Source organism: Corythoichthys intestinalis, chromosome 14 (genome assembly GCF_030265065.1).
Source record: "Corythoichthys intestinalis isolate RoL2023-P3 chromosome 14, ASM3026506v1, whole genome shotgun sequence".
In the NCBI taxonomy this organism is placed as follows: domain Eukaryota; kingdom Metazoa; phylum Chordata; class Actinopteri; order Syngnathiformes; family Syngnathidae; genus Corythoichthys; species Corythoichthys intestinalis.
In genome coordinates, this window is record NC_080408.1 from 18582392 (window position 1) to 18595633 (window position 13242).

Genomic DNA, 13242 nt, shown 5'->3' on the forward strand with positions numbered 1-13242 from the left:
TTTTGTTTTCTCATTACAAATGTAAATACAAATTTAGAAAATGAAAATTTTGGGAAAAAATCTGAGATTATTGACTGTGTTTAAAATATAATATTAAAAAATAAATAGATAATAAGACCGCATATGCCAGGAACCGCCACTGGTCTTTGGTTGTTTTCCCCAAAAAATAAAACAACATATGAATATGTCTTTGGTGGTAAATGAGTTAAAGAACTCAGAAAAGAGCAGAAGTTAATGGATGGTAAACAATATTTGATTGAAAAGATCGCAGTCTTTCTTAAGACAGAAAACTACTGCTTTTGTCCACCGGGGTCGCTAAAATGGACTAAAACTGAAAAGTTACCTAGTGTTGCTTAATTTTTTTTTTAAAGAATACTATTTTCTTTTTTAATTTTAAAAAATACACAAAAATAGATAAAGATTATATTTACTAGTTTGTCTCCTTTTTGTTTTCCCATTACAAATGTAAATACAAATTTAGAAAATGACAATTTTGGGAAAAAAATCTGAGATTATTGACTGTGTTTAAAATATAATATTAAAAAATAAATAGATAATAAACCCGCATATGCCAGGAACCGCCACTGGTCTTTGGTTGTTTTCCCAAAAAAATAAAAAAACATATGAATATGTCTTTGGTGGTAAATGAGTTAAAGAACTCAGAAAAGAGCAGAAGTTAATGGATGGTAAACAATATTTGATTGAAAAGATACACCGACAAACCTTTGTGTTACCATTAATTATTTGAATTGGCCAATTAACAAACTCTAAGTTTGAAAAATATATGAAACAGACAGAAAGATGGTTTAACTTTTCTTCTCCTCAGGCAAACCGCTGTTGGCTTTGGGGCCATAGCAATGAGAGGTGCTGGACTGCTGGCTCCATTGGTCAACATGTTGGCCATATACCACAGATCTATACCCATCATCATTTTCAGCACCCTTACAGTGTTCAGCGCAGCTCTAGTTTTCCTTCTTCCTGAAACCCGGAGAAAAGAACTGCCCGATTCTACCAGTGAGGTGCAGGGCAATAGGTAAGCCACCTAAATGAATTGTTGTCATGCGACAACATGAATTTAAATGTTTTGTTAGTTTGTTTGTAGACATGAATTCTAAAATGGTCTCCTGCTAAACTGTAGGTAGGTCGAAAAATATACCAGTCTGAGAAACAAAGTATTTCTCATGCATTTGGATTCTACAAATGGAATAAACAACAAGCAATGGCATAATGATGACAATTAGCAGTGTTTTTCATTTAACTGTTTGCTGCATTGGTTTTCAAATGGTCATTATCAAGGTTATTCTTTTTTTTCCTGAAAAAGGGAACCCATTTCATAATATTAGTCCTACCGTATTTAAAGTAAAATTGTGTGTCAAAGTGATCCAATTATTGTTTTAAGCAAATTGATGTTTTTTCTTTGTCCTTACAGAAATGTCATGAAGAAGGCAGGAACTGACTTAAGGAAGACCCAGCAAATGAGAAGAAAAGCCACCAGACTTTAAATGCTGTATACAGTACTTAGTTGTGTCTCTGCAAGGTTACAATAACTGAGTAAATAATTACATATGGATAATCCCGTGCTCTCATTGATTAAATGAATATTTTCATGCTCACTTCAATGAGTTCTTCCATCTTCCATCCATCTCCTAGTATAAAACACTTGCCAACTAGGTAAAGTGTGAATAAAAACATAACTGAGATGTGTTTGTCATAGTGTCACCTCATGCATCAAAATTATGTAAGGAACATTGTAAAGCCAAGTGTTGTATCTAATGATAATATTAAATACCTACATTAATTGAATTTTATAATATATTATTTAAGAAGTTCCCTCTCCCTCCCCCCATCTTCCCCGATTGGGTGGGTCGCTGTTCATGTCAAGCTCGGGTCCTTTACGATAGGCCTGGGAGCTTGAGGGTCCTGCGCAGTATCTTTGCTTTTCCTATGAATGGCTCTTCTGGACGGAGATGTCTGATGTTTGTCCAGGTATCTGCTGGAACCAGTTCTCAAGTGTGGGGGACACAGCCCCCAGTGCTCCTATGACCACAGGCACCACTGTTGCTTTCACCTTCCAGGCTCGCTCCAGGTCTTCCCTGAGCCTTTGCTATTTCCCTAGTTTTTTTGTGTTCCTTTTTCCTGATATTGTCATCTTTGGGAAAGTTACATCGATCACAACGGCTGTCCTCTGCTGGTTCATCCATGATCACGATGTCTGATTGGTTGGCCACGACCATTTTATCAGTCTGTATCCGTAATTCCCACAGGATCTTAGCCCTCTCACCTTGGGAGGTGTTTACCATTGTGATCTAGGGGTTTTGAGTCCATACTTTGCACAGATGTTTCTGGACACTATACCGGCTAGTTGGTTATGGTGTTCCATGTATTCTTTTCCTGCCAGTATTCTACACCCTGGTATTATGTATTGGGCTGTTTCAGGGGCCTCTTTGAATGCCTGCACCTGGGATCCTGCTTGGTGTGTTATATCTGGCCCTCTGCCCTCTATTGCTCTAGTGCTCAAGACTTTCTCTATGCTGCCATGATTAGTGCCTCTGTACTGTCTTTTAAGTCCAGTATATGAATATGTACCGTAATTTTTGGACTATAAGCCGCTACTTTTTTTCTTCATTTTGATACCTGTGGCTTATAGTCCAGTGCGGCTTATTTGTTGATTTTTTTAGGTAACACTTTATTTGACAGCGGAGTCATAAGACTGTCATAAGATAATCAAAATTATGACATGACACTGTCATGGACATTACTGAATGCTTATGTCATTAAGTGTCATTTGGCAAATTATGTCACTAACTCAATTTTGTCCATCTTGGATCTTTTGCATCCATTCAAAAGTGAGATCATTTGCCGGATAACACTTAATGACATCTGTTATAACCAATTATAAATGCTCAGGACAGAGACATGTCATAATTATGATTGTGTAATGACAGTCTTATGGCACCACTGTCAAATAAAGTGTTAGCAAATACCATAACTAGCAATTGATGAAACAATTGGAACAGTAACTGAAGAATGTTTAGCACAGAACATGATTTTTGATTGTTATTTACATCTGTAGCGCTGCAATGCATGCTAAGAGGCATGTTGGATGACAACAGTCAACAGCAGGTGGATGCAGAGGTTGACTGTCTCCCCCAAGGGTAAAGTGATGGCCAAATGAAGCTTCTTGAAGCAATTATGCTGTGCACTAATTGGTTCAAAGTTTGTTGATGGTTTATTTGGTCTTATTACAGTTGGTCGTATGATGCCGCTGTCAAATAAGGTTGTACCGGTTAATATCTTTTGGTGTAAATATCCCATGATACAGTGAGGACAGCTGCGGCTTATAGTCAAGTGCGGCTTATCTATGAACACATGGCGTTTTCGTGCCAAATTTGGTGGGCTGCGGCTTATAGTCAGGTGCGCCTTATAGTGGAAAAATTAGGGTATGTGTAGATGTACAGTATATGTACTGTATATTTATATATACAGTGATTCCTCGCTACTTCGGGCTTCAAACTTGTGCCCAAAGTCCATTGCGGATTTTTTTTTCAAGTAAAAAAAAGAAAATACCGATGATCTGTTCCGAGCCGAGTCTCACTCTACCTCCTTCCCTCTCCTTGCTCTTTGTTCATCAGGCAGTGCACGTGTACTGGAGTTGCTTTTTAAAGTTAACGGTGATTGACAGATGTTTCAGTTTGATGTTGCCATAGACACAAACTTCAAAGTGCCGCATGCGTCAGTCATCGTTTAACTTGTTAAACAGTTGCTGTGGCAACTAATTGTACGTAAGCAGCTTGAGCGGATTTGAGTGGAATGAAGCATTTAATAAAGCCAAGCATTTTTCTACTACTTTATTCTTGCTTAAGAATAATTCAGAGGGACACTAACATGTTTACAACTTTTCATAATTACTGTATTACATTTGAAGTGCTTAAAAAACATTTATTTAAAAAAAATACATACACATACATACAGTACTTTTAGAGAAAAATATGAAAAAACGTCTTATATGTATCTCTTTTTAATGTTAAATCTGAATAAATACATTGAACACATACAAAAAAAAAATTGGTGGAGGTGCGCTAATTCGCGTTTTTTCCACTTATCGCAGCGGGTTCTGGTTCCCATTAACGGCAAAAAATGAGGGATCACTGTAGTACGTATATAGTACGTATACAGTACATATGACACCCACCTACTCTTGACAAGGAAAATTACCAAATAGGGAAAAATCTTTAAACCATATGAATTCCCTAGGAAATTTCATTTGCAGTAGATAATATGCTGTCAATGTAAACAAACCTTCACCTTGTACAGTCATGGATGAAATTATTTACATACATACAAAAGAAATGCTATGCATTCCGTAATACAACTATTTGTTTTGCTGTCCATATGACAATAAACTGTATTGACTATTGAGTCACTGATAAATTCTTTTATACCTTTGGAGGGTCTAAGTACCTTTAGCCAAATTTGTAAACAATTATCGTCACTGTAATAAATTATTCGTAACATTATCAATCATTTAAGGATCTTGTACTTTGTTGTTGGTGATTTTGTACTTTGGTGTTTTGATCATTTTTGTATGGTAGTGGTGGTGGTGGGGCAATTATACCTGTTTTAAGATAGAAGCAGAATTGTAAAGAATAATGGTAAAAAGTTGTCAAAAAATATAAACTCACGTTGAGTGCAGAAAATCTACTTGGGTAAGGTAGGCAAGTAATTATGCTTTATTACTTCTTACCCCAGCTATTTCTATTTTCTTGTGACTCTTATGTAATCATGCAGTTGACACCGATGAGCTCTCAGAATGTCAGCAAGCAGTAAAACATAATGAACAATCAACAGTACTTTCTGTGATGTAACCTAGCAATAATTGACATACTGTATTGTAGCCTGGTGCCTTTTCATATGTAGCTCGCCGTGGAGACTGCAATGCAAAATATCAGCTGCCACTTTCGAGATCTGTTTTACTGAAGAACATTTGGATCATTTGAAAGGAGTTCTGCAGGTTCTGAAATCTGGTCAAATCATTTGTGTAGGCCTCTTGTGAAATTTAAGTCAGTATGTTAGCCGAGAACACTTCTTGAACATGGCCACTTTCGGGGATATACTTATTAGCATTGGAGAATTCGGAACATTCCAGAAGCTCATTATCTGTGCACTCAGCTTCCCAAATATTATTTTAGGTTTTTTGTTTGCCTGCGTATTTTTTTTTCAGTCCGACCCAGAGCGACATTGCAACACAGACTGGATCCTCAAGGTAAATGCAAACCTGACTTTAGACGAACAGCTGAACTTGACCGTTCCTCGAGAGCGCGATGGTTCTTTCAGCCGGTGTCACATGTTTGTGCCAGTTGACTGGGACATTGAAACCATCAGGGAGCACGGACTCAATGAGACAACGGCGTGCCAGAATGGTTGGGTCTATGACCGTTCTCTTTATACAGCCACAATAGTCACAGATGTAAGTAAAAATTGTTGTTCTGACACATTTGCCAAAAACTTTTTTTTTTCATTTCAAATTGTATTATTTTTGGTGTTTTTTTGTTATTGTTGTTCTAGTTTGATCTTGTATGTGACCGGGCTAATTTACTGCAAGTGGCACAAACAGTGATGATGTCTGGCATTATGCTTGGGTGTCTCTTATTTGGACCTTTCGCTGAGTCGTAAGTCAAAAGTATCCATATCACAGATGAAATTGCATTCTATCCTGAATGGGTTTCGTTTTCTCCAGGTTTGGTCGAAAACGAGCAGCTCAAATCCCATTGGTTTTGGTCATCATTTTTACAGTCATCACTGCATTGTGCCCCAACTTTTTCCTGTACTTGCTATCCCAGTTTTTGATGGGTCTTGGCTATGGAGGTTTTCGCCTCAATGGCATTATATTGGGTAAAGTTTTGTTATTTTAACTAATCCTAATTAGATATTACATTAGTTAAATCAACACAATGTGATGGGTTCATCAGATCACGGGTTGAACCACCCAGTCGATTAGTGAGCGCTTCAATTTTGCCACTTCCCAATGACGATTAATGCGTGACGTTGATTAAACGGAAAGTACATGGTTTTGTAATTTGCTTTAACAACATAGATCTAGCAATGGCAGCAGGGGAGTAGGCAGTTAGGCCCTCACTGCAATATTTTTATTTATAAATCTCTTGTTATACAGCGGGGCAAATAAGTATTTAGTCAACCACCAATTGTGCAAGTTCTCCTACTTGAAAAGATTAGCGAGGCCTATGATTTTCAACATGGGTAAACCTCAACCATGAGAGACAGAATGTGGGGAAAAAAAACAGAAAATCACATTGTTTGATTTTTAAAGAATGTATTTCCAAATTAGAGTGGAAAATAAGGATTTGGTCACCTACGAACAAGCAAGATTTCTGGCTGTCAAAGAGGTCTAACTTCTTCTAACGAGGTCTAACGAGGTTCCACTCGTTACCTGTATTATTGGCACCTGTTTTAACTTATTATCGGTATAAAAGACACCTGTCCACAATCTCAGTCAGTCACACTCCAAACTCCACTATGGCCAAGACCAAAGAACTGTCAAAGGACAGCAGAGACAAAATTGTAGACCTGCACCAGGCTGGGAAGACTGAATCTGCAATAGGTATAACGCTTGGTGTAAAGAAATCAACTGTGGGAGCGATTGTTGAAAAATGGACGACATACAAGATCACTGATAATCTCCCTCCATCTGGGGCTCCATGCAAGATCTCACCCCGTGGCGTCAAAATGATAACAAGAACGGTGAGCAAAAATCCCAGAACCACACGGGGGGACCTAGTGAATGACCTACAGAGAGCTGGGACCACAGTAACAAAGGCTACTATCAGTAACACAATGTGCCGCCAGGGACTCAAATCCTGCACTGCCAGACGTGTCTTCCTGGTGAAGAAAGTACACATCCAGGCCCGTCTGCGGTTTGCTAGAGAGCATTTGGATGATCCAGAAGAGGACTGGGAGAATGTGTTATGGTCAGATGAAACCAAAATAGAACTTTTTGGTAGAAACACAGGTTCTCGTGTTTGGAGGAGAAAGAATAATGAATTGCATCCGAAGAACACCATACCCACTGTGAAGCCTGGGGGTGGAAACCTCATGCTTTTGGGCTGTTTTTCTGCAAAGGGACCAGGACGACGATCTGTGTAAAGAAAAGAATGAATGGGGCCATGTATCGAGAGATTTTGAGTGAAAATCTCCTTCCATCAGCAAGGGCATTGAAGATGAGACGTGGCTGGGTCTTTCAGCATGACAATGATCCCAAACACACGCATCCCTCCTGGCCCGGGGGTGGGATGGGGGAGGGGGGGGGGGTTGCTGTTCCTTGCTGGTGAGGTGGACATCCCCTGGTCTCCGGGGGTTCCAAAAACTAGTGCTATAGGTTTACAAATCAAGAAACAACATGGGTGCCCAAATGTATGCAGATGTTTTGTTTGAATAATTATTGCACCTTTCATAACTCCTTCCGTAACTTTTTTCGCTTCTCAAATATTACTGTTTGTCTGTTTTAGACCATTCTTATAAGAATTCAAATTATCTACCAACCTCAGGTGAATTAGTAACTAATTCCACAGAACAGCCCCATAGTGGCTAAATGTACAGTACCTTAACTTGATTTGTACCGTATTTGACTTTAGGCACATTTAGAAGGCCCATATCTAAACATCTGAGCGACCTGGTTGGGTGATAGTATATTCTGGGGTGCCATATATAGTAATTTATGAACAAGAAGAAGCACATGCAAACATGCGAACTCAACACAGGAAGGCCGGAGCCGGAGATTGAACCCTTGATCTCAGAAAGTAGACGTTGTACCCATTCTTCCATCATGCCACCCTGTGGCACATACAGTGAAGAAAATAAGTATTTGAACACTCTGCTATTTTGCAAGTTCTCCCACTTAGAAATCATGGAGGGGTCTGAAATTGTCATCGTAGGTGCATGTCCACTGTGAGAGAGATAATCTAAAAAGAAAAATCCATAAATCCCAATGTATGATTTTTTAAAATGATTTATTTATGTGATACAACTGCAAATACTGTAAGTATTTGAACACCTGAGAAAACGAATGTTAATATTTGTTACAGTAGCCTTTGTTTGCAATTACAGAGGTCAAACCTTTCCTGTAGTTTATCACCAGGTTTGCACACTCTGCAGCAGGGATCTTGGCACACCCATCAGACAGGGTTCTGGGCTGTCATTGAGAAACACCGACTTTGGGCTCCCTTCAAAGGTTTTCTATTGGGTTTAGGTCTGGAGACCGGATAGGACATGCTAGAACCGTGTTATGCTTCTTACGGAGCCACTCCTTGGTTTTTCCTGGCTGTGTGCTTGGGGTCATTGCCATGTTGGAAGACTTAGGCACGACCCATTTTCAATGCTCTGACTGAAGGAAGGAGGTTGTTCCCCAAAATCTCACAATACCCCAGTCATCCTCTCTTTAATACAATGCACTCTTCCTGTCCATGCACAGAAAAACACCCCCAAAACCTTATGCTACCATCCACATGTTTCACAGTAGGGATGGTGTTCTTTAGATAGTACTCATCCTTGTTCTTCCTCCAAACACGGTTAGTGGAATTATGACCAAAAAGCTCTATCTTATCTCATCTGACTACAAAACCTGCTCCCATTACTCCTCTGCATCATCCAAATGGTCTTCACTGCATCCCCATATAAAATTGCAGATTTATGAAACATTTGTCATCATATAAATTTGACGTATTCTTATCAAATACTCATTAAAATACAACAATACTGTTCTGTACAATATTGTACAATCCAAACATGATTTGCATCTAATAATGTATCAACTGTCGCCCAAATTGGCCCTATTTCACAGTTGACAGATATGTCAGGTATGTCATGGGCAATTACTATATATGAAATTAGATACAATATTATATTGAAATTATATTACACCCTTTTAAAAACATCTCATATTCACTAGTTTTCCAATGATGATCTGTTTCAAATTAGACAACCTTTTTGTTTCTCTGTCCTGACAGCCACTGAGTGGATTGGTGTATCTAAAAGGTCATGGGGAGCATGTGTGACCCAACTATGCGGTGCAATTGGACAGGCTGTCCTTGCAGGTCTTATCTATGCTGTCAGAGACTGGAGAGTTGCTCAGTTTATAACTGCAGCTCTGCTTACAGCAATTGTTATTTATATATGGTGAGTATGAATAATTTCATGATACATTTAAATTTATTCTAATAATACATTATTCTCATGTTACATTTAGGTTCGTTCCAGAGTCAGCCAGGTGGTTGTTGGAAAGAGGAAGGACAGAAGAGGCTAAAGAATTGCTTGTAAAGGTGGCTGCCATCAATAAACGCAGATTTTCAGACACCCTCCTGGAAAAGGTACTGCTATGACAATCGCTAATCTTCTTCTGCAATCTAAATTAAAGGTAGCGTACCAAGATTGGTTATAATAATTATAAATTAATTGCGTTGTTGAGTAGATCCATATTATTTAATTTGATTTCAAATATTTTTTTGTTATTGACCTTGTATGTTCATATAATTTCATATTTTGAGGAGTGTTGTTTGCGACAGCTGGTTAAAAGAACAACAGAAATTTTTAAAAAGATGAAAATGAGCAAGTTTTGTGGCATTACAGACAAAAATGTGTTGGACTGATGACTTGCTAACATTATGAGAACAATATGTTTGTGTGCATTGTAGATTGCTATAAAACAAACAGAGAAAAAGAGCAGCATTTTAACTATCGTCCAATCACCTGTTCTTCGGAAGTATTTCTTTGTCATAATTTTTTCATGGTAAGTCAAATCACACAAGTGTTAATGTCATACCAATAAAATGTCAATAATTGTATGTATGTCTTTGTGCTAATAATTTCTTGTTGTTCTATTCAGGTTCTCATTAAATGTTGCGTACTACTGCATTTCATTCAATGTGGGGAATTTTGGTTTGGACATATTCCTAACACAGCTTATATTTGGACTGACTGAAATACCAGGTCACCTGCTATGCATCTGGCAGTTGGAAGCACTGGGGAGAAGAGTATCTTTCATTTCAACGAATCTGGTTGGGGGTTTCTTGTGTATGCTGATTCTCGTGTTTAATCAAGGTAAGGTAGAAATTGTTCTGATTAACAACAAAATAATCTGTACAAATTGATGGATATTGATGGCCTCAACACTGTCCTGTATGTGTCATGCAATTAAATACAACATCTTTAAAAAATATATATGTATATAGGCTATAAAGAAAACACAGTACACCCTTATCGGAAAGTAAGATTTTAAGCAACGTACAGGAATACAGAGCTTTAATAGTCATTGAGACAGACATGACAACGAAATTACGTTTGATGAGTGAGCATCGGGCCGCTGCAGATGAACCGCGCCGCCAACTTTCTCTCTCTTCTTCAGAAATGACAGAGCAGTTGCAAGTTACAGTAAACACACATCATACCACATAGCAGGGATATGACACCCTGTTTTTCTGAAATGCCACCGTGTTGTTGGCTGTGTGCTTGGGGTTGTTGTCATGTTCGGTAAATGAACAACGACCAAGGGCATGGAGTAATGGTAGCATCTTCTCTTTTAAAATACAACTGTAAATCTCAGAATTTATGATTCCATTGATTAAATGAAGCTCCTCAACTCCCATATCATTCATGCAGCCCCATATAAGGACACTGCCATCATCATGTTTTACTGTAGACAGCATGCACTTTTCTGTGCAGTCCTCAGCTTTGCGACACAACGACGCATTGAAGCCATTCCAAAGTGCATGTGAACGATGCATTGGCTATCGTGAGGCTGGAAAGCGGTTTTCTGAGGCTTCACATTGTTTTTATGTTGATGTTGTTGATGTTACTCAGAAACATTTGATTGAGCTGAATAAATACTAACCAAATTAACTGGCCCCTGCAATGAATGAATTGGGCACTTCTGTTATAAATGAATAAAGTTGAGCTGAGGTATATTCTAATCCACTTGGACAGATTGAGAGCTCACAATAATTCATTTTCATTTCATATTCTGTTTAAGGAAATCCTGTTGCTGTTACGGCACTAGCTACCACAGGACGTCTTATAGTAATTTGGGCCATAACCATATGTACTGTTTATGTCCAAGAGTTATTTCCAACATCTTGTCGGTAAGATTTCATTATTAGCTTCAGCTATAATGTTGACGAACAATTGGGGGACTGAGCAACATGTGGCCTTCTTTTTTCAGGCAAACAGCCTCTGGTTTGGGCTCCATTGCAAGTCGGATTGGCGGACTTATTGCGCCATTGATCAACATGTTGGCTATGTACCACTGGTCCATACCCATCGTAAGCTTTAGTGGCCTCACACTGATCAGTGGGTGTCTCTGTTTCCTACTTCCTGAGACACAAGGGATCGAACTGCCAGATTCACTTGATGAGGCTGAAAGTAATAGGTGACTATTTTGTGGGAATTACCTAGATAGACTTATGCCATAATTTTCGCACTATAAGGTGCACCTGAGTATAAGCACAACCCACCAAATTTGGCACGTGACTGCATTTGTTCATAGATAAGCCGCACTGGACTATAAGCCGCAGCTGTCCTCACTGTATTATGATATTTACACCAAAAGATATTAACCACTAACACTATTTGACAACAGCATCATATGACTGTCATAACACCAAATGAACCAACCATGAAGCTTTGAACCAATTGGCTACAAATCTTTATTTCTTCAAGAAGCTTCGTTTGAGCATCACTGCTCCTTTGGAGGAGACAGTCAACCTCTGCTGTAACCTGCTGTCAGCGCTGTTTGTTGTGCAACATGGCTCCCAAAATGCATTGCAGCGCTACAGATGCAAATACCAATTCAAAATTCATGTTCTGTGCTAATTATTTCTTCAGTTATTGTTCCTGTTGTTTCATTAATTGCTAGTTATGGTACATGGTAACACTTTATTTGACAGCAGTACCATAAGAGTGTCATCAGACAATCATAATTATGACATGCCACTGTCATGAGCATTAATGAATGCTTATAACAGACGTCATTTAGTGTTACCCAGTAAATTATCTCACTCATCCAAGCTGGACATAAATAGAGTTAGTGACATAATTTGCCGGATGACACCTATTGAAATAAGAATTCAGTAATGCCCATGATAGTGTTATGTCATTATCGTGACGGTCTTACGACGCCGCTGTCAAACAAAGTGTTACCTGTTAACCCAAATAAATCAACAAATTACCCGCAGGATTCAAAATGAAGGCAAAAAGTGGCGGCTTATAGTCCGAAAATTACGGTATGTGTTCCTCAGTCACTTGATTTGATTGGAGTCCAAAAGAATTTCATATCACATTACATATTACTAGGACTGTCAAAATTATCGCGTTAATGGGCGTTAATTAATTAGTTTAATTAATCACGTTAAAATATTTGACGCAATTAACGCATATGCCCAGCTCAAACAGATTAAAATGACAGCAGTGTCATGTCCACTTGTTACTTGTGTTTTTTGTCTCCCTCTGCTGGCGTTTTGGTGCGACTGATTTTATGGGTTGACATCAACAATAGCGAGCTACTAGTTTATTTTTTGATTGAAGATTTTACAAATTTTATTAAAACGAAAACATTAAGAGGAGTTTTAATATAAAATTTCTATAACTTGTACTAACATTTATCTTTTAAGAAGTACAAGTCTTTCTATCCGTGGATCGCTTTAACAGAATGTTAATAATGTTAATGCCATCTTGTTGATTTATTGTTATGATAAACAAATACAGTACTTATGTACAGTATGTTGAATGTACATATCCGTCTTGTGTCTTATCTTTCCATTCCAACAATAATTTACGGAAAAATATGGTATATTTTTATAGATGGTTTGAATTGTGATTAATTACGAATAATTCATTTTTAAGCTGTGATTAACTCGATTAAAAATTTTAATCGTTTAACAGCCCTACGTATTACTACTAATGGTTGTGAATTTCTCTTTTCTTTCAGGAACATGAAGGCGACGAAGAAAGATATTAATTTAAATAGCATACACATTAAATCAAGTAAACTGTAAATTTTTTTTTTTTTCTTATTGGTGCAATTGTTTCCCATTACAATTAGCTTTTGAATTTGGAAACAGTTTTCAGTCATACACAGTATTTTCCATTTTATAAGCAAAGATCACACTTACATGAGGATGAGCATTGCACCAATACCATTTTTTGGCTCCCGAAACGATTCTGCTACGTGGTATTGGT

General features: G+C 38.0%; 1 protein-coding gene across 1 annotated transcript in view; it reads left to right on the forward strand.

The window, feature by feature from the left end:
• Positions 1–12999, forward strand: part of LOC130929916 (uncharacterized) — a 36243-nt gene extending 23244 nt beyond the window's left edge. The window contains exons 9-21 of the mRNA XM_057857538.1: positions 827–1033; positions 1430–1487; positions 1902–2086; positions 5062–5467; positions 5566–5669; positions 5738–5892; positions 9021–9189; positions 9260–9380; positions 9705–9799; positions 9896–10110; positions 11039–11147; positions 11228–11427; positions 12992–12999. Coding sequence (XP_057713521.1) covers positions 827–1033; positions 1430–1487; positions 1902–2086; positions 5062–5467; positions 5566–5669; positions 5738–5892; positions 9021–9189; positions 9260–9380; positions 9705–9799; positions 9896–10110; positions 11039–11147; positions 11228–11427; positions 12992–12999 — 2032 coding nt within the window. The remainder of the gene's footprint in view (positions 1–826; positions 1034–1429; positions 1488–1901; positions 2087–5061; positions 5468–5565; positions 5670–5737; positions 5893–9020; positions 9190–9259; positions 9381–9704; positions 9800–9895; positions 10111–11038; positions 11148–11227; positions 11428–12991) is intronic.
• The last annotated feature ends 243 nt before the right edge of the window (positions 13000–13242 follow it).